This window comes from Botrytis deweyae (genome assembly GCF_014898535.1).
Source record: "Botrytis deweyae strain B1 chromosome Unknown BDEW_008, whole genome shotgun sequence".
NCBI classification, from domain to species: domain Eukaryota; kingdom Fungi; phylum Ascomycota; class Leotiomycetes; order Helotiales; family Sclerotiniaceae; genus Botrytis; species Botrytis deweyae.
In genome coordinates this window covers 161359-186397 of record NW_024066215.1, presented here as the reverse complement: position 1 = coordinate 186397, position 25039 = coordinate 161359, and the positions used below count along the sequence as shown (strand labels likewise).

The 25039-nt window shown below is 43.5% G+C and overlaps 7 protein-coding genes across 7 annotated transcripts; 3 read left to right on the top strand and 4 right to left on the bottom strand.

The window, feature by feature from the left end:
* Positions 1 to 552: 552 nt before the first annotated feature.
* Positions 553 to 1297, top strand: EAE98_004247 (uncharacterized protein; the record flags this gene model as incomplete). The annotated part of the gene is made up of 3 exons (XM_038951867.1): positions 553 to 658; positions 798 to 1012; positions 1073 to 1297. The coding sequence occupies 3 exons, from the start codon at positions 553 to 555 to the stop codon at positions 1295 to 1297; spliced, it is 546 nt and encodes a 181-aa protein (XP_038811403.1).
* A 407-nt stretch (positions 1298 to 1704) lies between these two features.
* EAE98_004246 (uncharacterized protein) lies at positions 1705 to 2673 on the bottom strand (the record flags this gene model as incomplete). Its single annotated transcript, XM_038951866.1, has 1 exon — positions 1705 to 2673. One exon carries the CDS (start codon positions 2671 to 2673, stop codon positions 1705 to 1707), a length of 969 nt encoding a protein of 322 aa, XP_038811402.1.
* A 655-nt stretch (positions 2674 to 3328) lies between these two features.
* Positions 3329 to 7210, top strand: EAE98_004245 (uncharacterized protein). Its single transcript, XM_038951865.1, has 4 exons — positions 3329 to 3920; positions 3980 to 4098; positions 4149 to 5042; positions 5094 to 7210. The coding sequence occupies exons 1-4, from the start codon at positions 3456 to 3458 to the stop codon at positions 6892 to 6894; spliced, it is 3279 nt and encodes a 1092-aa protein (XP_038811401.1). The 5' UTR covers positions 3329 to 3455; the 3' UTR covers positions 6895 to 7210.
* Positions 7211 to 8251: 1041 nt separating this feature from the next.
* EAE98_004244 (uncharacterized protein) lies at positions 8252 to 14271 on the bottom strand. Its single transcript, XM_038951864.1, has 6 exons — positions 14008 to 14271; positions 12985 to 13959; positions 12883 to 12913; positions 9427 to 12726; positions 9242 to 9375; positions 8252 to 9189 (listed from the first exon to the last, which is right to left on the bottom strand). The coding sequence occupies exons 2-6, from the start codon at positions 13066 to 13068 to the stop codon at positions 9043 to 9045; spliced, it is 3696 nt and encodes a 1231-aa protein (XP_038811400.1). The 5' UTR covers positions 13069 to 13959; positions 14008 to 14271; the 3' UTR covers positions 8252 to 9042.
* A 4034-nt stretch (positions 14272 to 18305) lies between these two features.
* EAE98_004243 (uncharacterized protein) lies at positions 18306 to 19892 on the bottom strand (the record flags this gene model as incomplete). The annotated part of the gene is made up of 3 exons (XM_038951863.1): positions 18306 to 18863; positions 18920 to 19128; positions 19175 to 19892. The coding sequence occupies 3 exons, from the start codon at positions 19890 to 19892 to the stop codon at positions 18306 to 18308; spliced, it is 1485 nt and encodes a 494-aa protein (XP_038811399.1).
* A 1058-nt stretch (positions 19893 to 20950) lies between these two features.
* Positions 20951 to 22571, bottom strand: EAE98_004242 (uncharacterized protein; the record flags this gene model as incomplete). The annotated part of the gene is made up of 4 exons (XM_038951862.1): positions 20951 to 21343; positions 21396 to 21641; positions 21701 to 21904; positions 21954 to 22571. The coding sequence occupies 4 exons, from the start codon at positions 22569 to 22571 to the stop codon at positions 20951 to 20953; spliced, it is 1461 nt and encodes a 486-aa protein (XP_038811398.1).
* An 889-nt stretch (positions 22572 to 23460) lies between these two features.
* EAE98_004241 (uncharacterized protein) lies at positions 23461 to 24426 on the top strand (the record flags this gene model as incomplete). The annotated part of the gene is made up of 3 exons (XM_038951861.1): positions 23461 to 23896; positions 23950 to 24044; positions 24115 to 24426. 3 exons carry the CDS (start codon positions 23461 to 23463, stop codon positions 24424 to 24426), a joined length of 843 nt encoding a protein of 280 aa, XP_038811397.1.
* Between the last annotated feature and the right edge of the window lie 613 nt (positions 24427 to 25039).

Here is a 25039-nt window from a genome sequence, read left to right as displayed (position 1 = left end):
CATGGGCCAGAGATATAAACCTCCACTTTGGCATAATCTTGGAAAGTCTATCGATAAGCTAAAAGTCCCAAAGCAAGGCCAAGTGTGGGGGGGGGGGGGGGGGGGGGAAGAACGAATCATGATTTCATGCCTCATCTGAGCCTGGTTATCTACTTGTACTTATGTCCCATCGGTAGTTGGTTTCTTTTAACTTTCCCCTTATCCAGTTAGCGACACGCTACGTGAAAAAGACATGATATAATAAAAGTCTATTCCTGGCAATTATCATATCAATCTTCGGTTTTGAGAATGTCAATCATGAGATCTCAAATCTAGGAATTGTCAATCTTGAATGACGTCTGGAAAAGTATCCTGTAACCTAGTCAACATAATCTAGAAGTAGATTCAATAAGTACAATTTAGAGTCTTTGCATAACTTCCGAGGAGCGATGACTACTATTAGCCCGGAAATCCTGCACATGATATAAAAATGTCTTCGGCTTCCGCTGAAAATCCTCATAGGCCCCTGATAGAAACCTCATAAATCCTCAGTATCGAACATAATTCGAAAGCATGGCTGCAAGACACACCCCAGTGCCATCGGTCGGATCTTTAAGTCCAACCTTCTCGTCCACCTCCTCGTCCGTCCACAGTATCGACAGAGAAGAGTCTTTCAGAGGTTTATGCCGACTTTCACAAAGAGTTCCATCAATTATTAATCCGGAATAGAGAACTAAGCGATGCTAATCTCAAATTCAAAAGTGATATGTCGTATGTTCCCATTGCCGTCGAAAAGTGTCACATCGCGCTAACATCAGATTGCAATCATGAAAGAGTTCATGGAGCCACGCCCTATTCTTCCTCTGGATCTTCCGTAACCCTTACCGGCTCTGCATCCTCAACATCAAGTATCGTACCATCTTCCTCGGCCCGAGATAAATTGCAAGAAATAGCATCATTGCTTCCCGCTTGTGATGAGCCCTTTTTCGAACAATTTTCAAGCATCAAAAATTTTATGGAAGGGTTTATAACAGTATGAAATGCGTACGCCGAGAGAAACAAAAATCTTTTCTTTGTAGTAGGACTCAAGCAGGCTTTGGAAGATGCAAAGTTTGCTTCTGAAAAGTTTACCGCAACAATAACAATTGTACATGATATGTACCACAATGAGTTGGACCTGAAAACATCGTTCGACAAGTATGCCAGCGACATGAGAAATGGAAACGGAGATTGTGAGATTCCAGAATTGGACCTCGGACAAAGATTCCATTTAGCGGATGTCTTCGGCCATAGATTTGGATTTGGGGCATGCTATTAGTTCTCGTCTCCTACCCATAGCCATTGAGTTCGAAATCATCTAGGCAAACGACGGATACACAGTAGAGATGAGGCAAATAGGAAAGATACAGTGGATTAGAGATCGCGATGAATGGTATGGACATAGGTGGAGGTAATAAAAATATATAATGTATAATCATAATATAATTGTATCATTCTATGGTATTCTGCCCTTCTATAACAGTTCAAGTTAGCCAATGATTGAACCTTGTGAATAATCGCAATCTTGGTTGAAAATTACCCTCTAAATTGTACAAGCTCATCTTGAACATCTTCAGATAAACATTGATGTGAAACATGCTATATGCATCGGGTGAAGTGATGGAGAAAGCCTGTTGTTGAGATTCGTAGAGAATGATATATCGATTCAAAAAGCGTCTCTGAAATTCACTCAGGCTGCTCAGTGTTTGTGGGGCTATCTTTCGTTTCCTCCGGTTTTGTGGCAAGCGCCACTTTATCCCCTTCTGACTTGGACTTTGTGGGTGTTATAGCATCTTCCTTTTCCACAATCACACACTCTTCTTCTTCAGCTTTCCTCTCCTCTGCTTCCAGATGCTTCGAGTAATCTTTCCAAAGCTGTTCTACCGGCCTTCCACAAAGTTCAGTCCAGAATCGTTTCTCCTCGTATCGCTCAACTCTCAACTTTTCATTCACCCTTCTTACTGTACCTTTACCGAATCTCTGTTCCAGATATTCAAGAAAATAGCCGGTGTGTTGGTAACCTGCATCCCATTTCCCGGTAGCCTCTCTTTTCCAATGAGGTGGACTCAAATTGGCGTTCAATCGAACCCAATCTGCAATTCCTTCAACCAAGCCACCAGGGCAAGTGTTGAATCCATTGTATTGATAGCAATGTACCATTTCATGAGTCAACACACCCATGATCTCATGCTTCTTTCGATCTGGCTTAATTGATTCGTGCTGTATGTAATCTAGGGATAAATGTATCTCCTTGTGGTCATTGTCAAGGTCGCTACCTGTTGTATATGCCACACCATCCATGGATCGGAGTATCAGGGTCACCGATCGAGTTGGAGTCGGAGTTGTGGTAGGACAATCAGGAGACTCATATAGTAGCGTGAGAACGCTTTGAACTGCTGTCTGTAGAGCCTCGTTCGCTATAACGGCGGTCAAGAAAGTATGCGATCCTGCATGATTGAGATCCCGCAATTCGAGGCGTAACTTGGGTAGAGGAAATTTGATAGACGGATTGGAACTGTCATCTTTATTAAGCTTTGAAGCCGGCTTTTCTTTCGAAGGAGGCATCGGTATAGGAGTTGGAGCCGGTGAGGTGCTGGAGAATTGAGGCATGAATACAGGTGGAGGAACCGGGCTGGTTGCGGGGGAAGTGGGCATTATGCGGGTGATATGTAGGGTTCAAAGGATCGAAGGATAAGGTTTAGGACAAGGTCACTCCTTGCAAGGATCCTGTGTTGCATTGATCTTCTTATGCGGAATTGCAATAATGAAGGTTGAATAGGTGCTGGGTGATGTCGGTAATGGAGTGAGTGATGAGTGCCGTGTTTAGTCTCCTAGCTTGACCTTGTTGATGGAGCAGAGGGATGAGCTTCTTTCAAGTTGAGGACTCAGATGCGGTAAGGAGACAGGCTGTAGATGTTTGTTGATTGATATATTGCCAAATGAGAATGGCTGAAAGGGCTTTCTTTGCTTCTTGAATAGGAATCAATATTGAGATGATAGGTTCCAAGGTTGTCAACAAGAGTATTTCCATGTCCAATGAGAGGGATAGAAATGTTCATGTCTCTTACCAATGAGCCAATCTGACTGGCTTATCTCCTCTTGCTGGGGTCTGATCGTATTTATAATAATGGAAGCTCTGAGACTAGTCCGTGCTCCCCCTGCCCGGGCAACCATAATTTGTTTTGACGCGACAGATTTATCTCCAAAGGGAATTTTGAGAGTTACATACCAACGTACAACATCATCGTAAGTGTCTCCAAATTTCATAATTTCTTAATGTGAATATTGTGCTACATCATCATCTCTTCACCAACCGAATGCCATACTGTGCATAACCTCCTTTATTCTCAAAATCACTGACAGCACATCTCATCTACAGATAGGCACATATCCTGATTTGATATTTACGGTTTCTTCAACTTCACCCCACCTCAATCATGGGTGAAAAGATCACCGAAGATCAAGTAGCAAACTTGCTGGCCATACTTCGAACAGATGCTTTGATAGATTCGAAGGTCAATCAGATCAACAACATCAAATCCAGTATCAAACAACATAACGTTCCAGAACCATGCATACTTTCACTATTCGAAGCCTTGCGCATAGCAATGTCGTCGCAGCATGCCGCACTAGTCAACGCTGGGTTCTCTACCCTCAATCATCTCCTCACCAGATTGTCACGCCAGGAACCAAAATATATTGTCAAGGAAGCTGCCCGAACTCTGCCAATGATAAATGATAAGATGGGCGATCAGAGGGAGAAATATCGACAACTTGCTGCGCAATGTCTTACGACGTTCTGGAAAAATGCGCCGATGGATGTGGAAAGAATTGTGAAGAACGCAGGACTGATAGGGAAGAACTCGAGGATGAAAGAAAATTCAATGAATTGGATTGTACAGGTAAACAGATGTATTTTGGCGCGGGGTTGTTTACACTTTCTAACTGTCGTATCAAATAGATGCACCAAGAGCATGGAATGGCATTCAAAAGTTTTGTAACTACACTAATGGAGCTACTCGAAGATGCCGATGGCATGGTAAGAGATACTGCGAGAAACACTGTCATCACCTTATTCCAGTAAGTCTCTTTCCATCGGCCATATTACTTTCATATCCTAATTGCCACAGAAATGCCCCCAATGGAGCCAAATCCGATCTCAAGAAGCAGTTGAAGAACTTCAACGTTCGACCAGCGATCGTATCAGCTATCACGAGTCAACTTATACAAGGAGGAGCCCCAGTAGTGGTGGAACCGGAAAGAACTGAAGTCCCTATGCGAAACCCTTTAGCTAGTAGTGCATCTGCGATGAACGTCTCAAGACCAGCAACACCAGAAGTCAGAGTTGAGCAAGTAGACCCTGCATATGTGAATACACAAAGGGAATTGGAGGAAACTTTTCAAGAAATGCATCAATGGTTTCAAGACAAGGAGTCTGAAGCAAATTGGTTTAAGAGAGAACAAAGTTGTACAAAGTTACGAAGATTGAACGCCGGAAACGCCCCAAGCGACTATCATGATGCTTTCCTTGCTGGTATCAAAAGCCTTCTGGATGGTATCTTGAAAGCTGTTAATTCATTGAGAACTAGTCTTTCAAAAGAAGGGTGTAGTGTCGTTCAAGAAATTGCTCGAACTGCTGGGCCTGGACTGGATCCTATGGTCGAAATTCTTCTACAAAACCTTATCAAACTCTGTGGTGGCACTAAAAAAATTAGTTCGCAGAACGGAAATTTGACAGTTGATATTATTATCAGCGGCGTTACCTATAATCATCGGATCATGCAGCATATCTGGCTCGCATGCCAAGACAAGAATGTTCAGCCTAGAACATATGCCACAGGCTGGCTCAAAACATTGCTTAAGAAGGAGGCGCAACACAAAAGTCACGTTGAACACAGCGGAGGCTTGGAACTGATTGAAAAATGTATAAAGAAAGGTCTAGCCGATGCCAATCCTGGTGTTCGCGAGAATATGAGATCGACCTATTGGACTTTTGCTCAGATATGGCCAGCAAGGGCTGAGTTGTAAGTGTATAAGCATTTCTTCGCTTTCTCAATGATACTAACGAGTTTTAGGATAATCGAAGATCTAGAACCGACTCAGAGGAGACTACTAGAGAATTCTCCAGACAATCCCAATGCACCAAAGAAGGCAGCGGCAGTCAGCTCCGCGAGACCCGGCCTTGGTTTCTCCAAGAGCACTACTGGACCTCCTAGACCCTCTTTGAGGGAGACTATGTTAGCGCAGAAAAAGGCACAAATGGCCACCAAGACTATTCCTACTCGTCCTGGTTCTGCAATGTCAACATTTTCTCCAACAAGGACCGTGCCAACCGCATCAGGTAAACAATTGTCTTCAGAAGTAGCTCCCACAAGACCTCATCTAGAGGCTACTGGATCTCGTGGCGGTCTTTCTGTTGCACCCATGCGACCAAGTAAATCTAAGAGACCAGAACTTGCTGCTAGACCTGCAACTGCCGGGCCGTATTCTGTAAGAAGAACTAATCAAGCCTCCAGCGAAGCAAATGCCAGCCCTTCATCCTCTACATCCGCACGACCACCAAGATCTAAAACTCCCGTTGCTACCAGCTCTCCCCAGGCTAGAAGAGCTCCAGTTCCGAGACCCAACACAAGCCATTCTAGTCATCCCACGCAATCTCATCATCCAACCCAATCTACTTACACAAGTCCTGCAGCAAAAAGCACATCTGGGCGAGTCGCAACTGCTTCTCCTAGACTTGCTGCTTCTCCTCACATCAGTAGTCCTGTTAGGACAAGAACCAAATCGGTACCTGGATTACCCGGACCTGGATCTAGTCCTTCAAGAGCAGATGAAGATTTTACAATGGTTGTTCCCACCATTACAGGATTAGAACGGATCAAATCCGAGAAACTCCCCCAGGTCTTTGACCCTTCTGAGGTGGAAGATGTCAAAGCTCCTGTCAATCAGCCAATGAAGGTTTATGAAGACCCATTCTCAAGCACAGATGACACCACTATCCCAGGACCTACAGTTCCTCAATCCGTTTTAGAAGAAGTGCCTGTCAATGAAGATGCTATGAACCTGTCAAGAAATGGCATTAGCGAATTTGATGGTGAAGGAGCTAAGAACCCGCCAATGTCCCCGGATAAACTCAAACAAAGCACAAAATTACTCGATAGTGGTATTTCCAAGATCAGAACCAAATCTCTAGACGTCCACGGTTTCCGAAAACTTCAAGCCATGATCAGAGATAACAAAGCCGTATGGGGAGAAGGCAGATTCCCCGCCCTCTTGCTAGGACTTTTTGAATATCTTGAAGAACCATTAACAAATCTCTCGCCCGCAAAAGTTCAGGATGTCAAAGCACAAATACTAGCCACAGTTAAACTCTTGTACAAAAATTACCGAGAGTACTTCAGACCACATATCGCGAAAGGCTTTCATTCTATTCTTGTAACTAGATCCTGCTACGATGCACGCGCCCATATTGTCAGTGGCCTCGAACTTCTCGCCGATGAGCTTGTTACACTTGCCAATCCCAAAGAGACCATCACGACCATTCTCAACTCCCTCTCCAACGAAGAAATGACATTGGAAGGATGCCGAAAATTTAGTATGGGATTACATATACTCAAGCAGACTTTAGATATCAAATCAGAAGTTGAGCTGGAAGATGCAGAAATTGATAGCATCCTGGAATTGGCAGCGAAGTGTCTTGAGAGCAAGGAGAGCGGAGTGAGACTGGATGCTGTGGTACTCTGTGTGAGTACGCATGCAAGAATCGGAGAAGCAAGATTCTGGAGTGGAATTGGTGGAAGAGTGAGTGGTGATCCAAAGAGCTTGATCACGTACTATATTGTCAAGAGGCAGAGGGAGTTGGAGGTAGGAAACTGACGGTGTGGAGGGTGACATGGAACGAAGGTCAGTGGCATAAGTTGATGTTTCATTTGAGTGAGCGAAGGGAATCATGAGTAAGATCGTTGTACAATACGAAAGTCTTTTGTTTTGACTGGATATTTTTGGGATATTTTCTGGGTGGTGCGATGGATTCTATGGTGTGCAGCGAGGGAAAATGGAAGGGCGATACAAGGCGTTGTGCAGTGCACGTTACATATCAACTTTCTGGTTATTGGCAAAGGCGTAAGAGTTTGAGTCGTAGTCATAGTCATAGTACATTTATATGTTATAATCTTGTCATTTTTGTGCGCTCTCATGGCTAGCTTTCTTTGCGCATTTTGAGTAATGATCATGGATGATCTAATGACGGCTTCTATGTTTGCTAATTGTATATTCGGTTCCACCTACTTATTGCATCGCTGCCTGAGTGTAGGTACTCGCTATACAGAGATCCTATAAAATTTCGAGTTCAGATCCGTATAGTTGGTTGATCAATATCTCCTTGCACATTACGAGTATAGTCCACAACCCCGGGTTCGCTAGGCGGGATTCTCTGATCTTCTAACTTTCAATTTTCAAGAGCGTTGTACTGGTGGAGTATGCTATGAGATAGATTGGGGGAAAGTGTATTAAAGGGTAGAGATCCAGCCGGGGGTGGTTTTGTATAGCGAGAATTGAGATGTCGGTTCTTTTGATCTTGATGGGAGAAGACTTGGGTATTGAGTTGACGGGGTTGCTTGGTTGGCTGGTTGGGGGTTGAGAATGTAGATGTGGATGTGGATGTGGATGTGGATATAGTGATGGCTAGGGAGTGAGGTGATATGATATAGATATAGATATACAGATGAACCTGGATATAAGGGCCTAAAAATTTCAAGGCTTAAATGCCTGTATATAGGGGTTTCCCGTATATACAGTTTCAGCCTCGATATTTAGCCTCGTTTTATACCCCTAACCTCATTTTATATCTTTAATTTTTTCATTTTTATTAAATTTATTATATAAATTTGTGAATTTATTATGTGATAGGTTAAAGCTTGAGCCATTTCTATCAATTTTTATAAGAACATTAGGAAAATTAAGATTGTATATTTTTATATAAAGGAATGCCCGTTTAAGTCAATTTTATCATATAAATTTTTGGGAAATCTAAAAGATATGCCTGTATAAAGGGGATTCCTGTATATCACGTGCCCGTATATCCAGGTTCATCTGTAGATATATGAGCGCGACGATAATCCATTCATCTATCCATTATCCATTTCACATACACATACGCATCCACCATCCACAACCGCACGCACGCACACTCAAACATCCGATATATGATATATGATATGATATGCTACAACATCAACGCAATAATCATTCCCGAAGCTAACTAACTAACTAACCTACACACACGCATACATGCATACATACATACACAACCGAACTAACTAACCAACACCCACAACCTCCCACGCATCATAGCCATTAGAACCACCACTTCATCACTCCTTCCCACATCGCACCACATCGCAGTAGAAACATCAACCCATAAATAAACCACGCTTCCGATCTAGTATCCTCCTTTCTGCGTGAGCGACGACGAACTTTCTATCTCATGATCTACCTACCCCCAAGCTAATGCCAGAACTTTCTCTCCCTGCAGCGTCTTGTCGCGTAAAATGCACAGTACCTACTAATCATATTGCCCCCTTTTCGTACCCCCTATATGCATTCTTCAGACGCATAGCCCCAGACATGAAAGCCTATCAATTAGCTCGATTTGAAGAAGAGAAAAGAGAGCTAGCAAGCAAGTATGTAGAGTTCCAGCCATTCAAATATCAAATCAAATCAAATCAGTCATCAATCAAAAAACACAGAAGCAAGTGAGGCACTTAAAAAAACGCCATAAAAATGTAAATTTCTCTCTCAATCATCTCTGTTACCGATGAAAAAATCGGTCTATCATTCATTCGCTTTCCAGAACTAACGCCCCACCCATCACCTTGCTAAACATGAGTGCAAAAAAGAATATACATCTCGACGCTTTCTGCGTATCCGACGCTGAAAGCGAAACATAAGATAAGAAAAGCTAAAGGTTCCAATCATTCAGAAGTGTAAGGTCATAGAGGTTTCGTGGTAAGGTTATAAGCTTCTTTAAGCGCCAGCAAATATGTCGTAACTGTTCTCAATGACGAACTGAACAGCTTGATTCTTGGCGTGCATATCCGTCATCTCACGGTCTAAGCTGTGATCACGCATGATAGTCGGTGCAAAAACCACTGCCAGATTCTTAGGTGTCATCTGTGACGAATATTTAGTATATCAGAAGAACAATGTATACAGATGAACGTACCAAGTTCTCGCTATCTCGTTTTGCCACACGCACAAGATGGAAAATCAAAAACTCAAGACAATCACGATGCTTGGGAGGTAGCATGTTAACTGTGTTCCGCAGATGTGTGCAGCGTTCTGCGTTGTCTTCGATAGCTATAGTTATATTAGCAAGTAACTTCTGTCAGAGTATGAGTTTGAACTTACAGATTGATTCTAACACTCGATCATAAACATCGAAGGTCAAAAGTGGTACAGGAAGCTTTCGGAAATATTGTTTCAAAACACTGGTAACGGCGGTGATATCGAGGTCGGGATCCGAAATATCATAGTCTTCAGTCTTGTCGAATCCTTCTTTGATAATGTTGACTTGCCCAGTACCTCCGGTCTTCCGATAGATACCCTCAACGTCCATTCCACGCAATTCAACTTCTTCAATGCAGCGAGTGACCACACTTGGAATTTGCCGACGCTCATAATCAGCTCTTTCAACAAGATCAGAACCGAACAGAGTTGAAGGACTCTCGGCGGCGAGAATGTTACCACTCGACATCGACTTTGGCATTGACTGTGATTTCTTGAATAATCCAAATCCTTGGCGAGAGGGATCATTTGATGTAGACCTGGGTAAGCTTGCCCCAGAGGCATTTGGCGCCGGAGATTGCACGTGCTCCATAGTCATGTTGTAAGGCATACCGATATTATCACCAGTCTGACCTGGCCATTGGTTTAATGGCCGTTCTTGTCCGCTGGAGAAAGCACCCTTGAAACCTTTAGTAACTCCCTTGGCAACAGTTTGGCCACCCTTCTTCCAGTTAAACTTCTTTGCTTGTCCCTTGCGGATATTGACGACATGGGGAGCTGATAATAACGTCGCTGGCTCCATGCTGGGGTCCTGTTCCATTGGGTGTGGATAGCTATTGATCGAATTATTGTAGGTAGCACTACTGCTTTCCGATGGGCGGAGGCTTGCATTATCTAAATGAACGGAAACGTTAGACTTATCCTTATTATGGTGAGTGTAGATTCCCAGACCGTTTGTTGATGGCCTTGGGCTTTCCATATTGGTATTGGCCGATTTGAAGCGTTCCTGGATTTGGTGGGTAAGATCATTATTCATATCTGCAAGTTGTGCATTCTTAGACGATAATTGCTCAAACTCAACTAGAGCTCTATCACGATCGGCAATAGCTTGGTTCTTTTCTTCTAGCAATTCATCTCGCTCCTCAAAGAGTTGCTCAATTGCGCCGGACATTGACTGTTTAAGGCGATCAAGCTTTTGAACAAATTCTTTGATGGCAGAATCTTCCAGCTCAGCAATGTCAAGTGGCTGTTTCGAACCTTTGGCACGTTCCACATAGCCAGCTAGAACCTCTAATTGGCGGATCATAAGTTCCGTTTGAGAATCTAGAACCGAGACAGTCTTTCGCTTTTCGATGAGTTTTTTGTTCAGTGTTTTCAAATCTTTCTCGTTTACGAACTGTCTCTCAAGTTCTGCAACTCTTTGTTCGGAGTTGCGAAGTTGCCTTCTCAGCAAAGCCGGATCATCTCCAGGATTTGGCGAGCTTATAGAAATCGGGCTACTAATATCTCTGGGTCCGCTAGTGTCTTCTATAATTGGAGTTTTTGGCCATCGTGGTGAGTTAGGAGTACGTGCGGTTGTTTCGCTGACGCTACGACCATGACCACGGGCAGAAGTGCTTGCTTCACTGCTGGTATTTCGAACGTGGCGTACAGCATTGGAGACTCTGCGAATTATAGATTGTGAGCCTTCATCGTTGCCAAATATCCTAGCCATATCTTCATCCATGGTAAGATCACCGCCAGCACTCCACCTTGGTAAATTGGGCGATGAAGCGGTACCATTCGAGCCTGCTGATGGCGGCGCTGGGGGTGCTCTTGGAGTCATATATGTATCACTGAGTTGTTGTTTTGGTAAAGGAGGGCGAGTTGACGAGCGATTTGGAGGTACCATATCATCTATAGGCGATTGCAACAAGGGGCCAGAGATTAATTTGCCATTCACTGTCGGAGTATGAGCTGTTCCTTCTGGAGAGGATTCCGTGGATGGAGAGGTTTCTGTTCCGGAAGACAAGCTCATTGTACTAACGTGACTTTTCACTGGTCCTGAGGCTATCTCCTTACGGGGTATTGAGACTTTGGAACTCCCAGAATTGACCCTTGAAATGGTAGAATTTTCCATGTCCTTTGGTCGTGATTCCAGTGAAGATCTGGACGTAATCTGGTCTGCTGCCATTAGAGTCCTTGGAGAGTCCATTTTTGGCATGTTGCTGTCTTTCCTGGTGGGTATGTTGGATATGGCAGATTTCGAGGAGTTGCTCTCGCTGCCAGTGTAATCCGATTGAGAATCGCTTCTCGTTGTTCCAGCCCGCTTTCCCTTTGGAACATCACCTAACCTGAACTTTTCACTAGATCCTTGTGTTTTTCCATCAGGGGCGTCAGCGGTTGGCGAGCTTGCATGTTGTAATAGAGTATCATCGCTCGTAGATGCAGATGGTTCTTTGGCAAGTGCGCCTGTGCCGTTCGCTGCTCTGCGTATGCTATCCTTGATCTGTGCCAACTGTTCATCGGATGGTTGGTTTTTATCTTGGAATGCGATGTGCGGTGTTGACGTTGAACTCGCATCCCTCAAATCCCTTGATCGTCTCTGTGGCTGTGGTTCGGTTTGACTTCGCATATTGTCTTTCGCGCCAAAGTAATCTCGATCTGGTGCTTGGTTCTCTTTCGCCTTCTTGGTGTCCCATGATGTCGACGTAGATCTTGGTGTCAAGGATGGCGCAGGGCTTGGGTCCAGAGCGAGAGGTATGAAAAAGCTCTCGCCGTCCCCATTTCCAATCTCAGACATTTGCGATATCCCCGAATATCTATTATTTCGATACGTCGTCGTTGGAAGCGTCAATCCATCTCGGCCAGTAGTATCGGTGGAGGCTCGATGAGAGGAAGTATCATCGCGAGGTTTTCGAGAACTACTCCTAGATGAGGAATCTGTACGAGAATATGTTGGCCGCGGCCTTGGTGATAATTCTGTAGGGTTATCTGCATTGTGAGGATCCGGGATCTCACGTTCAAGGGAGAAGGCGCTTTGTGGAACGGCGTTCGGTGGTAGGGCGGGTAGTGATTTATCGACAAGCATAGGAGATTGATCGTCTTTTTTCTTCGCATTCGCAGCGGCCCTCGACTTTTTACGCCGCCTAGCCATTAGCGACTCATGACAGCTCATACAAAATATTCCTTGAGATGTGCGAGCATAACGAAGGTTTTCGATCTTACGTTTGCAGTTCCTGCATCGAAAGCATGTTGCACAAAATGCTTGGTCACCGGTGAGGATTGCGAGGTCTTCAATTTTGTTATTGCAAGCACTGCAGCTGTAAGTGCAATTATTGCAGATAAGAGACCCGTCACCCAGGAGTAACAAATTCGCATCGGAATCCAGGAGAGTTCCGCAAGTATTGCATCGGAAGCAATTTAAATGCCATCGATTGCCAGCTACAGGATCGTTAGAATTGTTAAATTTTGAGGTCGGAGGGTTCATTTGATTGATTTCTCGGATATTCAATGTACAACTCGAGGCTCAAATCAAATCAAGCAACGTAACGCATAGTAAAGAGATTGAAGAAGATCGTGGGATAGTTCACAACTTACCAAGTTCGAAGGCTTTTCCCTCCTCGAGGATCTGTGCAAAAAATTCACTTTTAGTGGCAGATTCGTAAACACATTATGGGTGCGAGGGACGGGAACACTCACATCACCACATCCTTTACACGGATATGCCACATCGTCACCCTCCATAGGGGATTCCAGATATGTACTATTGTCTGGCGATTCCATCTTGCCAAATGTATGTGAGGAGCGAGCCTCGAAAGAAACCCTTTGAATATCCTTCTATTTCTGCAGATACACTTCCTCCTCGAGTATCACGGACGGTGGACCCAGGCTGAACATGAATTGACAGATGCGATCCCTCGACGTTAGGTTTGTCGATTTCTAGAGAGTAAAAGCGCACGGTCTGTAGGAGATTCGAGAATTGTTTACGGAGGTATGCAAGTTCGCAAGGGGAAAAGAAGCTAGTGCGAATAGACGATCATCAAAGAAACGTTCCTGGAGCTTGATTCGCGAAGTTTGGGGGTCAATTGAGTTGGGTGGAGAAAATGAGTTGAAGGGTGGTTTGGTTGTCTATGGGAGAGAACAGACAGGTGAGGTGAGAGAATAATTAGTAATACCTAGGTCGTAGTGACGGGACGAGATCGAGGGATGGATGAACTGTGAATTGTTGGAGAACGATATGAGATGAGATATACGTTGGACGAATTCACCCAAAATTAAATCAATCCACCCGTTGAAGATACCACTGATGTTGATTGAATGAATGTAGGTACTTGCGATTCGATCCGATTTTGTGAGATTTGAGACTTCTTGTTCAGCCTGCTGTTAAATGTATTATCGATAAGTAGGTCAGTACCTGTACCTGTACCAATATAAACGTAATCTTAGTCCTTAGTCCAGCAAGTACAGAGATACCAAGGAGAGACGAAGAGGGAGACGAAGGGCTAGACTGATAGAAGAAGGTTTATGCCAAACGGTGTATCTTTCTTGCTTCACCGTGGTCGCAGGGTGAATGTGGTTGGTACATCCGTACACTTATCAATGAGGGAAGTGGTCTAGAAATTCCCTTGGGCTCAGATCAGATGAGACACAAATGGTCAAGGAGGCTCGAGGGAGGTAAGATTTTAGGAAATCGAGGAGAAGGAAAGGCTAATGATCCTTTAGCGACCAGCATACATTCCAAAGGGGGGCAGAGCATCTACTGGTGGCAGTTCTGCGCAGCACGTTGTTGGAAGTGGAAGTGGAAGTGGAAGTGGAAGTCGTGAGATGAGACAACTCCCACCCGACAGTCTAATAAGCCTTTAGAACCCTAGATGGGGATAAATTATATAACATAAACATACGAGACCGCTCTGATTCCGAATATAGTGAATCAAGTTGAGTACCGATTTGGTACGATACAGACTCTTCGTAGGAGGAAAAACAGGCCGGAATTGACCACTAGCAAAGCCCTTGAATAATCCTATTGTTCCATTCTAATTCAGAGAATTTAAATGTTTAAATACTTTTGTAATTAAAGATTATTCAAGGATTTATTAGATATTATTAATTTTTATATTTTTATTATCTATTGATTTATTATAGAATTTATTAGAGTGATCAATTTTAACCTCTTTTTTCTTTCAAGCAGAGACAGAGTGGAATATACGATATGAAGATTAACTTTTCTGCCGTAGTACCGGTATCTTTCTTTTGAGGCGTAGATGTGAGATGTGAGATTGTTCCTTCGACTACCCAATAAGTGAATTACCCCAAAAACGCCTCTCCTTACCGCCGGATCATTCTTCAATTTATTCTTAGTTATTTCTCTCTCGGAAATCACTCTACGGTTGTTCATCATGTTGTAGTTCAACAATACCGTGAACCGTTTATATGGGTAGCTACAAGAAGGATGACCACTCGAGATACCAAACACTCAGAATTTAATTACCGTTGCAGATCAAATCTGCAGGTATGGATGGAGAATATGTATCAGTTTTATATTCGTTCCTCGGTAGGGATATTCATATTCTCCTCTCATGGCGTAAGGTACAGGAAGAATGGTCACAGTAAGGAATATCGATGTTCTTCGTATATTGACCCCAAGGAACGGGAAAGATGGAATGTCGTCTGTACTCCTCACATTCCGTCAAATATATATAACTACAACTGATTTCGAGACACAATAAGGACCTCCCATTGTTCTCCAATACCGAAAAGATAACAATGAATCTTCGGAACCCAGTCCATACATACATACAATGACCCGACATTTCAATGTTCCAACAGAGTTTGATCCGAGACCAGGAATAACCATGGGTCGATGGAACCAAGAGAGTGTTTAGCCTACGAGATGCGATTATTCCTGCATGGTGGCACTTTTAAGGGTTTCAAATATAGACCCTCAACCAAGGAGATGTCGCGATGAACATAAGGACGGGTCACATCTTATTCGCCGATCGAAAGATGACATATAGAGAAGATGAACGTGGCGATATGAACTTCCACAACGCATCCTTTCATCTCGTGTTATTTATGCTGTAATCCATGGATTCTTCCAGTCTATAGTAATTTCTCCATGCTGAAGAGTGTGCTGTATCTGATGATCCCAAACAGATGGTGTGTACATATAAGATGATGAGATGGAGTCTTTGTGTTCGAATCAGGATGTTGATATGTACTCGTGAAATTATAGATATACATACGAGGTAGTTATTCATTCGCCACCAATTCCCAAGCATCTTGAATAACATCGTGTTCTTCGTATTACAAGATTATCGTCATACAGTACCGCTGCCACTCAAAGCCAGGATGAGAGTACAGTACTCTTTGCACATGATACTCCTTGTTGCGGTCTATACTCCACGAAACTTCTTTTTGGAGACTCCCATAAGTAATTCTCAAACTTCTCAATATTGGAAAGGCTGGTCCGTCGAGAAAGATGCCAAAGGTCTAGCTAGTAGTCAAGAACCAGACTAAAGTATGTACCTCGAAAATCCTCCTGTCGGTTGCCGGGAACAATGTTGATGATTTACCGCTTCTTCCATTACTAGATACACCACATCTCAAATAACGCTTGATTCTATCCAAACACGCGGCTGCCCACATGTCCAGTTTGACAATTTCCCCTTGATTTTGAATCTTTACTTCGAACTCCTTGGACGAGGCTGAGTACATAATTTACGTAGCTGCGCCGTAGGTTGAAAATAGTTCATCGGAAGAATCAAACCTAAATTGCTCTTACGTCGACTTTCCTTCCCTAAATTATATCATTTATGCTCCATACCATTGTTCTGATCCGGGAGGAACCAAATTATCAGCTGAGAAAGATAATTCGATCGCCAATGCCTAATTCGGCAACTCCGCCTATCTGTCCTGTCCTAAAACACTACATCGATGTTTCAGCGTCAATTTGATGATCCTCCTTAAAGAAACGCCTGGATTTGTTTCGACCGCGTTTTCCAACAAGAAATTTCGACCCATGGCCCATTGATCACCCCAATCACAAAGGGAGTTGCAGAAAATATGGGATCGAGGGATGATATACCATATCCTTTTCTTCAGAGTCCAGAGTTGACCCTGTCTGATTGAATTTCAAAGGGAGATTATTTGTGGAGAGCAAATCACAAGAATAGAACTCCGTTCTAGACCCTTCATTCAGATCATTGTCCCTGTCGCTTACCAAAAGTTTCATGCCGGTCACCAGTGCCGCGGCCTTTTCGTGGGTGGGAGAGCAGGGGAGTTGGAATGTCACGTGAATAAACTTGACGTCGTTCTTGTCGAATCTGGAGGTGTGCCACACCGAGAGGGGGGAGAAACTGTTGTGAGCTTGAATATTATCCGTGATTCATATCAAGCACAACGCGCTATATAGCACCCGTCCAACGGGTATCAGGACAAACCACCAACATATCGCCAGCAATTCCCAACTGCCGCCTCAACGACACTCACCAACTTTTTCCAACCAACTGACAATCATCCGCATGAATAAACTCCAAGCTCAGCCCCTAATCTTATCGGACCTGAAACTGATACCTACTCAGCATCTACCAACCCACTTTCTGGGTGACACTTATCATCCTACATTGAACCAACGCCCAGCGTAACACAATAATATAATCGCATTGCATCTCACATAACATGCATAAAAGGCAGTTCAGTCTGACGCACATACTCGTCCATCCCTCATCCCCCGCTCACACGTCGCCATTCCCTCGGCTCCTCTTCAACCCTGTCTAGACTATGCCTTGTTTCGTATTCAGAGCACTCGGTTGGAACTGATGTATTCTACGGTGGTGTATTTAACTTTGACGTGAGTGCAGACGTCCATTCGATGTTTTAGTGAAACAATCCATCAATCTAAATATTGCTGTAACGGTATAATCGATAATGTGATAGCCAAGTAGCTGTCTGATTAGCTGGAGGTTTTAGTGACGTATTCAACGATAGTCTCTTGGTAAACCGTCAAGTGGAATGGTATATCGTTTTTGTGGTACTAGGACTGTTGCTTATATGCTGGGAGGTTTTACTTTACTGAGGTAAGTGGGCTGTTCCCGTGTTCATGGAGGAATGATGATAAGTGTTGTTGAGTTTGTAGATTTTCCTAGCATTTTGTTTGTCAGTCTGAACCTGTAGTGCTATCACGGTTACTTATCGTTGCAGAAAGATTAGTGTCTTTAAATTTAGTAGGTGCGGACGTTGCATGTTAGATTTCTATGAATTTGTCTGATGCGGCCAGAAATACACCTGTTTTCCATATGGAATAGTCTACCTATATAGCAAATAGCATAACAAGTTAGTGATTTCTTCTTTTGGTTGTTCCGCACCGGGCTTTGTCATTTGCACTGTTCGCAGCGCCGGTGCCATAATTCGAGAGATGGCCTGCTTTGTGACTGTTTGTAGCCGAAAAGTTTTCGTCCCGATGAACCATCTCATAATTCATTCAGTGCGACTGATGATCTCACTAGCAGTACTATTATAGACCTCTCCTTTCTTGTCGTACCTCCTGTACCAAGGTTCTTGTCAGATTTCACCTCATTTAGATCATGGGAAAGGACACATGATATCGCTCAAGCTCTGGAAACTCCCGAGCAGCCATCTCCCTCCCAATTCTTTGATATTCTAAATTGATATTATTGGTTCCTTATGACGGATAGAAAGAAACTCGTCTTTAAGAAAATTTGAATGATGTAATAAGTGGAATAAAAATTGAATGGGACCGCTTGGAATGCGTTGGTGTTAACGAGACTTTGTTCAGTCTCTCGCTTAATACAATGGAGAACGATACTTTAACGCCAACTTCTCAATTGTAGATCTTGCAGGCTACTGCTTATAGTTCTGAATCCTGAATTAAATATCTTGAAGGTAGGTTTTGACTCGTTTGGTTTCACTTCATTCACATTTCATTTCACACTTCATTTTAGACTTTTTTATTATCATTGTCGTCTTCTGAATCAAAGTCAGCCCTGTCAACTATACATTTATTAGAATGAGTCATAGTTCTCGAACTCTGGGTTTAGTTTCTGGAGTTCGAGCATCTTGTCCACATTCTCGCTAGCTTGCTTTGTGTAATCCGCTGCCTTATCCGCTGCCTCCTTGCGCCGAGAATTATACTCCGCTGCCTTATTCGCTGCCTCCTTGCGCCGAGAATCATACTCCGCTGCCTTGTCCGCTGCCTCCTTGCGCCGAGAATCATACTCCGCTGCCATATCCGCTGCCTCATCCGCTGCCTCCTTGAGCCGAAAATCATATTCCCCTACAATCATCTCAGACCAATGCTTTGCTCGGAAACATTCCAAGAACACTGCTTTTATACCAGCTAATTCAGCTCTGACTTTTTCAATTCTGGCTTGTTCAACTCGATCACTCTCTGACTGTGGTTGACCTAATGGTGAATCGTTTCGGATCGCAACAGGAGTTTCCTTGCTGTTATTGGTGACACTCATCCGCTTTGATGCTGGCGGCATCTTCAACCCCATCTCACTTTGTCTCTTGCGAACTTCACAGGATTTGGATCCAGAAGTCGTTTGGAAGCCCTGCTGCTGTTCTATGTCAGCAAGAAGTTCAGCTGATCAAGTTTCAAAATGATAAAAGGAACATTGGTTACTGAGTTAAATGCGCCGTTGGTCGCCATGGAACATGCCTGTGCTTGCGGTTTCCGAGCAGCAGCAGCAGCAGCAGCAGCATTAGTAGCATTGGCACTATCTACTGCCGGATCGCCGTTGTACGATTCGTAAATCCGCTTGCCATTCAGAGCGAATTGGCTATTCTTCATTTTGCTCAAAGTATCATACTCCTGCAATGAAGCTAAAGGTTTAGAATAATTCGAGTAAAACAATGATTCATAACTCACTTGCGCTCTGGAAAGGGACTGTACTTCGTCTACGAAATGGCTCGCTTGCGACGGTGGCAGATTTCTGAGAATTTTCTCCTGCTTCCATGACACGAATTGACTCGCGTGCGACGGTGGCAGATTTCTGAGAATTTTCTCCTGCTTCCATGACACGAATTGACTCGCGTGCGACGGTGGCAGATTTCTCAGAATCTTCTCTTGCTTCCATGGCACGAATTGACTCGGGCATATTAGCAACAAGATCACATACCTTGCTGTAATCGAATTTACAATGTTGTTTTCCCCGGACAAAACTAACTGCCGATGCTGTTCTGATGAATCCTGCCTCTGCTAGCTTCTTGACTGAATATATATCCAGCTCTCCAAGAGTCATTCTAGATGTCTCTGGGTTGCTTTTATGGTTGTCAATGATGTCTCGAACAATCTCTTCTTCCTTTTCTGACCATTTTGTGTATGGAAGGCGCTTTCTGACATTTCGATTGACCTCTTGATTGAACTTTCGATTGACCTTTCGATTGACCTCTTGATTGAGTTCTTGATTGACACCCTGATTGACCTCTTGATTGACATTTTTGACACCAATGACATCGAGATTTGGTGATCGAAGTGTCGGGACATCTTCCTCTTCTGCATGTTTGTGCTCGTCTGCTTTCTCTACCTCTGCATCCTTGGTGAGAGCCGGTACCTCCTTGACAGAAGTCTCATCAGGTGGCGCCATTATGCCGAAATTTGAGGTCGTAGATTTGCTTTGTAATCGGAAGAATGAGAAGGGTGAAGATTGAAGAGACGTTACTTCAATGCGCATAAGGCAGCAGGTGACTTGAAGATTTGATTGTATTCGGATTGGGTGTTGATGGATGAGATGATGTCGTTGGAAAAGAGTTCGTGCAACTCAATTCTCGACACAAGGCTTGTGGGAAAAAACAAAAAAATTGAACTCGACGTTTGAATGAAATGAATTTTGCGAACAAGTACACTCAGCGTAGAACATGCGCAAAGCGCGTAAAAAAACCCCCGACACAGATGTTGGACGTCAGGTGGTCCAAAGGTTGTTGTTGAGAAGTGGATAAAAGAGGGATATGGTCGCGAGAAATAAAAGTGCAATATTTTACTCCTCTCGGTACCTCCCACTAGCGCATCAGATTTTCTATCAAAGCAAGCGGAATAAGTGATTCCCCGAAGTGATATCAAGTGAATGGAAGGGCGGTGCATACAGAGGTGGTTGAAAAAGGTTTAGCTTCATAGGGGAATAAGTAGATAGTCATTTCCTGAGACCTTCGGACGAGGAGAGGTGGCACCTCGGAGATTGCTGCTGGGTGTGGTTGAATCTAGAATAAGATGAGGGGTTTTTGATCATGATATTCACTCATTCATTGAATCTGTTCTATGTAGTGACTTGCAGAATGACAAATTTCGTGGAGTATCATGTGTCAACCGTGTGCCAATGCATACATGAAATGGCGAGACTGTTGGGCCGGTGTTCTTGCATCAAGGAGCTTCATGATCATTCACTACACATCAAGTCCTAAGATAATGCACCCAGTATTTTCGTAGATAATCGACTCGAGGGTAGATTCTCTGTGGCTTTGAATGTTGGAGAGTGTCTTACGCTTTATGATTGTGAACTCATTGTTGTATCATTACTAACTGCATCTACTATTTGTCCTTCATACGGCGTTTCTTTCTTAATATGATTACAAAGAAGAAGGGCGGCGCTCGCAGCTCAAAAACATATCAATGCTAATGACACATGAACATCTTTTCTTGTCCTCTTCTCTACAAGCTTCCGATTTGATTGAGTCTAGTCCTCAATCGAGCCTCGACCTTGAATTCCTCGTCAACTTTTTTCTGGGTTCCTTCCGCCGCCTCTCGCTCCATATCCGCCCTGGTTTGATGTCTAATTGTTTCCAATTCCAGTTGCTTTCGTCTATCGATCGATGCTGCAATTCTTTCCTCGATTCTGCGACGCTGAACGAGCACCATTTCTTGCATCTCTTTGAATCCAGCCTCGTCATCTGAATTCGGTGCATCTTTCATGGTGCTTGTGGGGCGCATAGGTGAACTGTTGATTTCGATAGGGGCATTCGATCCAATAAAGTCTTTGTCGGGTGGGTACAGTCTCGTGGGGTTTGGAAGTGGTGGTGAGGCAGAATGCTTTCGAATATAATCCTAGCTATATGTTAGCAATGATCAAACACGGCATGTACTCATTCCCGCTCACTTGTTCGATAGATGATGGTAGCTTAGCACTCTTCCCATCATTATTAAATGCTATGTGAGAGGAACTTGACAGTCTGGGTTTCTTTGTGTCCCTCAAAACATTATCTGCTCGAGCAACAGTCGACTCGTCACCATCAGCGAACTCTGCTTCCAGTCTTCCAGATTGCTTCCGTTTGGAACTTTCGTGGTCTAACGCGTTTTTTGCCATTTCCTTCTTTTGGGTGGATCTCTTATTTGCGAAATAGGTCTTAAAATCTCGTTAGAAACTACAAACTCTTGGGATGTGTGATGAGAACTCAAACATACCGAAACTTGGAAAATACTGATGCCATGATCCTTCGCAACTTTCTCCTTTTGCTCCGTGGATGGATTGAGTGTTTCTTTAGCTAATTGACTCAGTTCACTTATCTGACTAGGTGTAAATCTTTTTGACTTCTTGACGTCCTCAACTGCTCTTTCATTGGTCTTGAAGGAAGAGTTTATGTCCTTTGCATCGCGTGCATCATTCGTCTGAAAGATAGTTAGAATATTTGATGTGAGTCGTAATTTGAAAACTGACCTTGAAATCTCCAACAATTCGCTCATCATAGTCCCACAACTCGCGACCTGTGGTATTCCAATAGTGATGACAAGCATCTGAAGATCTAAAATAACCTTTGACTCTGTGCAGTGCGGTTACATGATTGAAAAGTTGCTTTGTATTAGTAAACTTTGATGACCTCTCTTGATTGCTCAATTCCAGAAGAGTTTTGATATTCTCGTAGAGGGTTCTCGATTCTTCTTCGCTCCATATAGGTCTACTTATCTTCTGGTTTTTATCAATCATGCTATTGGAACCTTTGTCAACTTCATCTTCATCTGTGATAAAGTCTCCAGTGTCATCAAAGTCATAATCCCAATTCGAGCCATTTGACAATGTGTTGCCACGCAGCTTTGATTGATTATCGCTCATTCGACGCCATTTACTGGCACATGCACCACTAGTTCTTTCTATGCCAAATCCTAGTCCATTGAGTTCGATGGCTACCCCGTCAAAGAGATTGCCTGTATGAGTTTCACCGTCTTCAGCTTTTTTCTTGTGTTTATTGACGAGCCGAGCTAGACATTCTTCCTCCGGCAAGCTCCAATGCCAACGCACAGCTGTTTCTGCCAACTGTTGTTCTGAATCGGCTTCCATTTTTATCGATGGGCTGCAAAGTTGAGAAGTTAGTATCCACCTTCAGAAACAAATTGATACCGTTGAGCGTAAGACAAACAAGATGATAATACTCACGAAGGTTGTATGATAAAACGTTGGTGGACTCCTCGTTGCTGGCGAAGACCGAAAGTTGTCGAGCTTTTACAAAAAACAAAGTAGGAGATAATTCAGGTCAAATTTAAAACTAAATTTTCCGAACTAGCGATGATAAACTACTGTCGGCAAAGCTGAAATTGTATGATACGTTTTTTGAAAGCTGAGATAAACGAAGTAAAGTGGACCAACAAGATCGATGTAAGTTTGCCCTCAAGATCGGATCATATTTTAAAGTGACAGAGCACTTGCTCTCCTTTTCAGATAACGATGCTTCGACTCATTTGGGTGTGAAGCAATGTTTCAATCAGTACTAGTGTATTTCAAAATTTCGAATTAGCCAAGTAGCTAAGTTGCCAGCAAATCAATTTTCATTGTCTTCGTCGAGTTGTGATTCCTCACATACCCAGGAAATTGCCACAGACTTTCCTGGTGTGCAACTGAGCCTGCTTGACTATAGCTGTTCAATATCTATGTCCCTTTATGTTTTCTGACGTGGCTCTGGCATGGCTGCCAAAGTGCTATGGATTGCCAAGCTTTATTTTCATTGCCGAATGAATTCAGGGGAAAATGTTGTCAGTGTCTTGTGGTATTGATCTGATATTCACCAACATCTTGTGCTTACCCCGCATCTTTGGATTAGATTAGTATCTAAGTGCTTCGTTATCAAATCGAAATCTTTGCAGTAAGTATGCGGAGTACCTAATACCGGCCTTTTCTCTTCTTCTCCCAAAAATACCAAGTGCTTGAATCTCCGCCACCTTGACCCATCATTATGACCAAGAAACTCGGTCTCCAAGCTTTCCTTCGCAGGGAGGTTATAAAAGCTAAGCTTCAGGTCCCCACAGAAAATGAATCCCCAAAATTTACAAAGGAGGCTTCTATGCTATCAGCCCAGCCGAAAATATATGAAGAGCCAGAAAGAAACACTTTTCGGAATATTTTTGGTGACAACGAAGAAGACTATGAGGCCCCACTGGAAAGATTTAGAAAGTCAAACACACCATTTGCTGTTAGGTATGAGACGAAACCAAAGTCTGAACTGAGAATTCGGATCGAGGAACTTAGAAAGCAACTTCTCGCTGTCATTGATACTTCCTTCAAGGATCCGCGTGAGAGAGCTATCAATGCTAAAGAGCGCGATCGTCTACTAAGATCCATCGAGCGCTTAGAGGCCCAAGAAAAAAGAGAGAAAGATAATGCACTACGAGGTGTGTGTTTTGCCTAATATCCAACCCTTTTTTAATACTGATAAACCGGGCAGCTACTGGAAACCTCCCCGAGCCTATCTCCGAATATGAAAAAAGACAACAACAAAAGGAATTAGAATTAGTAAAGAAGGCCCTAGCGGGGAAAGAAGTAAGACTCTTGCCATCCATCCCTTGTTCCTTGTTATTCATCCACATGCACTAATCAATCCCTACTCCAGAAAGCCAAACCCCCAATCAAACGTCCCTTTCGTCCACTCGACGACGATCCAGATGGCGAAACTCGGAAAATGTTAGGACTGCCATTGAGAAGGCGCAAGCTCAAGAAAACGGGCAAATGGGCAGATGAGCTTCGTTATGTAGTTCCGGAGTTAAGGTATAAGGATTATGGAATTGAGACTTTGAAGGAAATTTTGTTATGCGGGGTGGATGAGGAGCAAGAGATATGGCTGGGAAAGTGGTTTAGTAGATTGGATGTGAATGTTACTACAGGTGGTCGAGTGAGAGGTTCCGCAAATAAGAGAGGCATGTGAGGAAAAGAGAATGGCTCGACCCTTTTATAAGGGTTAGCACGATTTAGAACACCTATCTTGGCGGTGCTTCAGAGGTTGCCGCGTTGGATTTTGCGGGCATATGACAACACTTTGGTTACAAATTTGCAATGCAAGCTCCTACACCATGAAAATATATAGAACTATTCTCATATGCTACATGAGCCATCAGATTTTCCAGGCGTTGCTCATTCTTTCACCACCCAGTTCCACGCTCCAGTCTCCGATGTATCTATCAGGTGATGTTTCAATAGTCGGATCAAATGGAAGCGGATGTGTTGTGTAAGTCATAAATGAGGCCAGTAAAATGGAAAGCGCCCCTGGATTTGCAGCTTACAACGATATTTCAGCATCACCTGACCCCCTCCTCCCCCCCCGAGACTAGAATTCCAATAATAAAGAAAAAATCACCAGAATCTAATAAGTATCCAGAAGATTCCTAGACAGTGCAGGGGATCTCTACATCTCAACAGTCGAAGAGTCTAATCGAAGTCGCTGAAATCGAACAAAGAAGTGTACAAGCAGAAATTGACGATCGCCTAACAAAGTCTCGAGGGGAGAAGCCAGTTCACAATCAACGAGAAGATTTGTCGTA

What these genes read in the sequence shown, in the direction of transcription:
- EAE98_004244 (XM_038951864.1), bottom strand. Translation starts at nt 13,068, where the DNA reads ATGGAATCGCCAGACAATAGTACATATCTGGAATCCCCTATGGAGGGT. An exon ending in CGTGTAAAGGATGTGGTGAT is followed by an intron (nt 12,914 to 12,984) that starts GTGAGTGTTCCC and finishes TTTTTTGCACAG; the next exon opens with ATCCTCGAGGAGGGAAAAGC. An exon ending in GGGAAAAGCCTTCGAACTTG is followed by an intron (nt 12,727 to 12,882) that starts GTAAGTTGTGAA and finishes ACGATCCTGTAG; the next exon opens with CTGGCAATCGATGGCATTTA.
- EAE98_004245 (XM_038951865.1), top strand. Translation starts at nt 3,456, where the DNA reads ATGGGTGAAAAGATCACCGAAGATCAAGTAGCAAACTTGCTGGCCATA. An exon ending in CAATGAATTGGATTGTACAG is followed by an intron (nt 3,921 to 3,979) that starts GTAAACAGATGT and finishes CGTATCAAATAG; the next exon opens with ATGCACCAAGAGCATGGAAT. An exon ending in TGGCCAGCAAGGGCTGAGTT is followed by an intron (nt 5,043 to 5,093) that starts GTAAGTGTATAA and finishes AACGAGTTTTAG; the next exon opens with GATAATCGAAGATCTAGAAC.